At 64.0% G+C, this 883-nt stretch overlaps 1 protein-coding gene across 1 annotated transcript in view; it reads left to right on the forward strand.

Annotated features, from left to right (window-relative positions):
- Positions 1–883, forward strand: part of ATXN7L3 (ataxin 7 like 3) — a 5,538-nt gene that overhangs the window by 2,240 nt on the left and 2,415 nt on the right. Inside the window, exons 3-6 of the mRNA XM_017740486.1 lie at positions 7–27; positions 423–520; positions 673–695; positions 775–833. Of these exons, the coding sequence (XP_017595975.1) occupies positions 7–27; positions 423–520; positions 673–695; positions 775–833 (201 nt within the window). The remainder of the gene's footprint in view (positions 1–6; positions 28–422; positions 521–672; positions 696–774; positions 834–883) is intronic.

Raw genomic sequence — 883 nt, forward strand, 5'->3', positions numbered from 1 at the left:
CAACAGCAGCCGCATCGCCAACCGCAGGTGGGACCCGGGGCTGCGGGTGCTCCCCGGGGGAAACCGAGGCACGAGGTGGGCTGAGGCTGGGTCTCTTCCCTGTGGGAAGCTGTGGATTCGGGCACTGATGAGCCTGGGATGGGAATTCAGCGTCCAGGTCTCTGCAGTCCTCGCTTTTCATCTTGGGGATGTCCAGCTTGGTTCCTCCCTGGAGCTCCTCTTGTTCCTCCCCACCAGTTCACCCCTCCCAGGAGAATAAGCCGGGAACCCTGGGTCCTCTGTCCCCCCTGCCTCGCTGGCTGCTGGGGACTCCTGTCTGGACCCCTGGGTGCAGGGGAGGATGGGAGGTGCAGGATGGACGGCCCTGGGGTGCTGGGGAGGAGGTGGGGCAGATCCCAGCCATGACCTCCCTCCCTGCTAAGGATCGCGAGCAGCAACAACCTGAACAAGTCGGAGAGTGACCAGGAGGACAACGATGACATCAATGACAACGACTGGTCCTATGGCTCTGAGAAGAAAGGTGGGGAGGGGTCCCTGGTGTCCTGAGGGGTGGGGGACACATCCTGAACCCCGGTCCTGGCTGGTTGTGTGTGCTGGCCCTGGCCCTGGGGAGGCGGCGGCTCTGGGCTTGGGGCTGAATCAAATCTGTCCCTTCTGTGTCTCTCCCCACAGCAAAGAAGAGGAAATCGGATAAGGTGAGGGGTGAGAGGTGCAGGGAAGGGCGGGGAGCGCGAGGGGACACAGGACGCCCCCAACACCCCCCTCTCGTTGCAGAACCCCAACTCGCCCCGCAGGTCCAAGTCCCTGAAACACAAAAATGGTGAGGGGGCGGGGCTTGCACGCCTGGGTGGGGCTGGGAAATGGGGGGGGCTCACACCGGGGG

Source organism: Corvus brachyrhynchos, unplaced genomic scaffold (genome assembly GCF_000691975.1).
Source record: "Corvus brachyrhynchos isolate BGI_N302 unplaced genomic scaffold, ASM69197v1 scaffold47, whole genome shotgun sequence".
NCBI lineage: Eukaryota > Metazoa > Chordata > Aves > Passeriformes > Corvidae > Corvus > Corvus brachyrhynchos.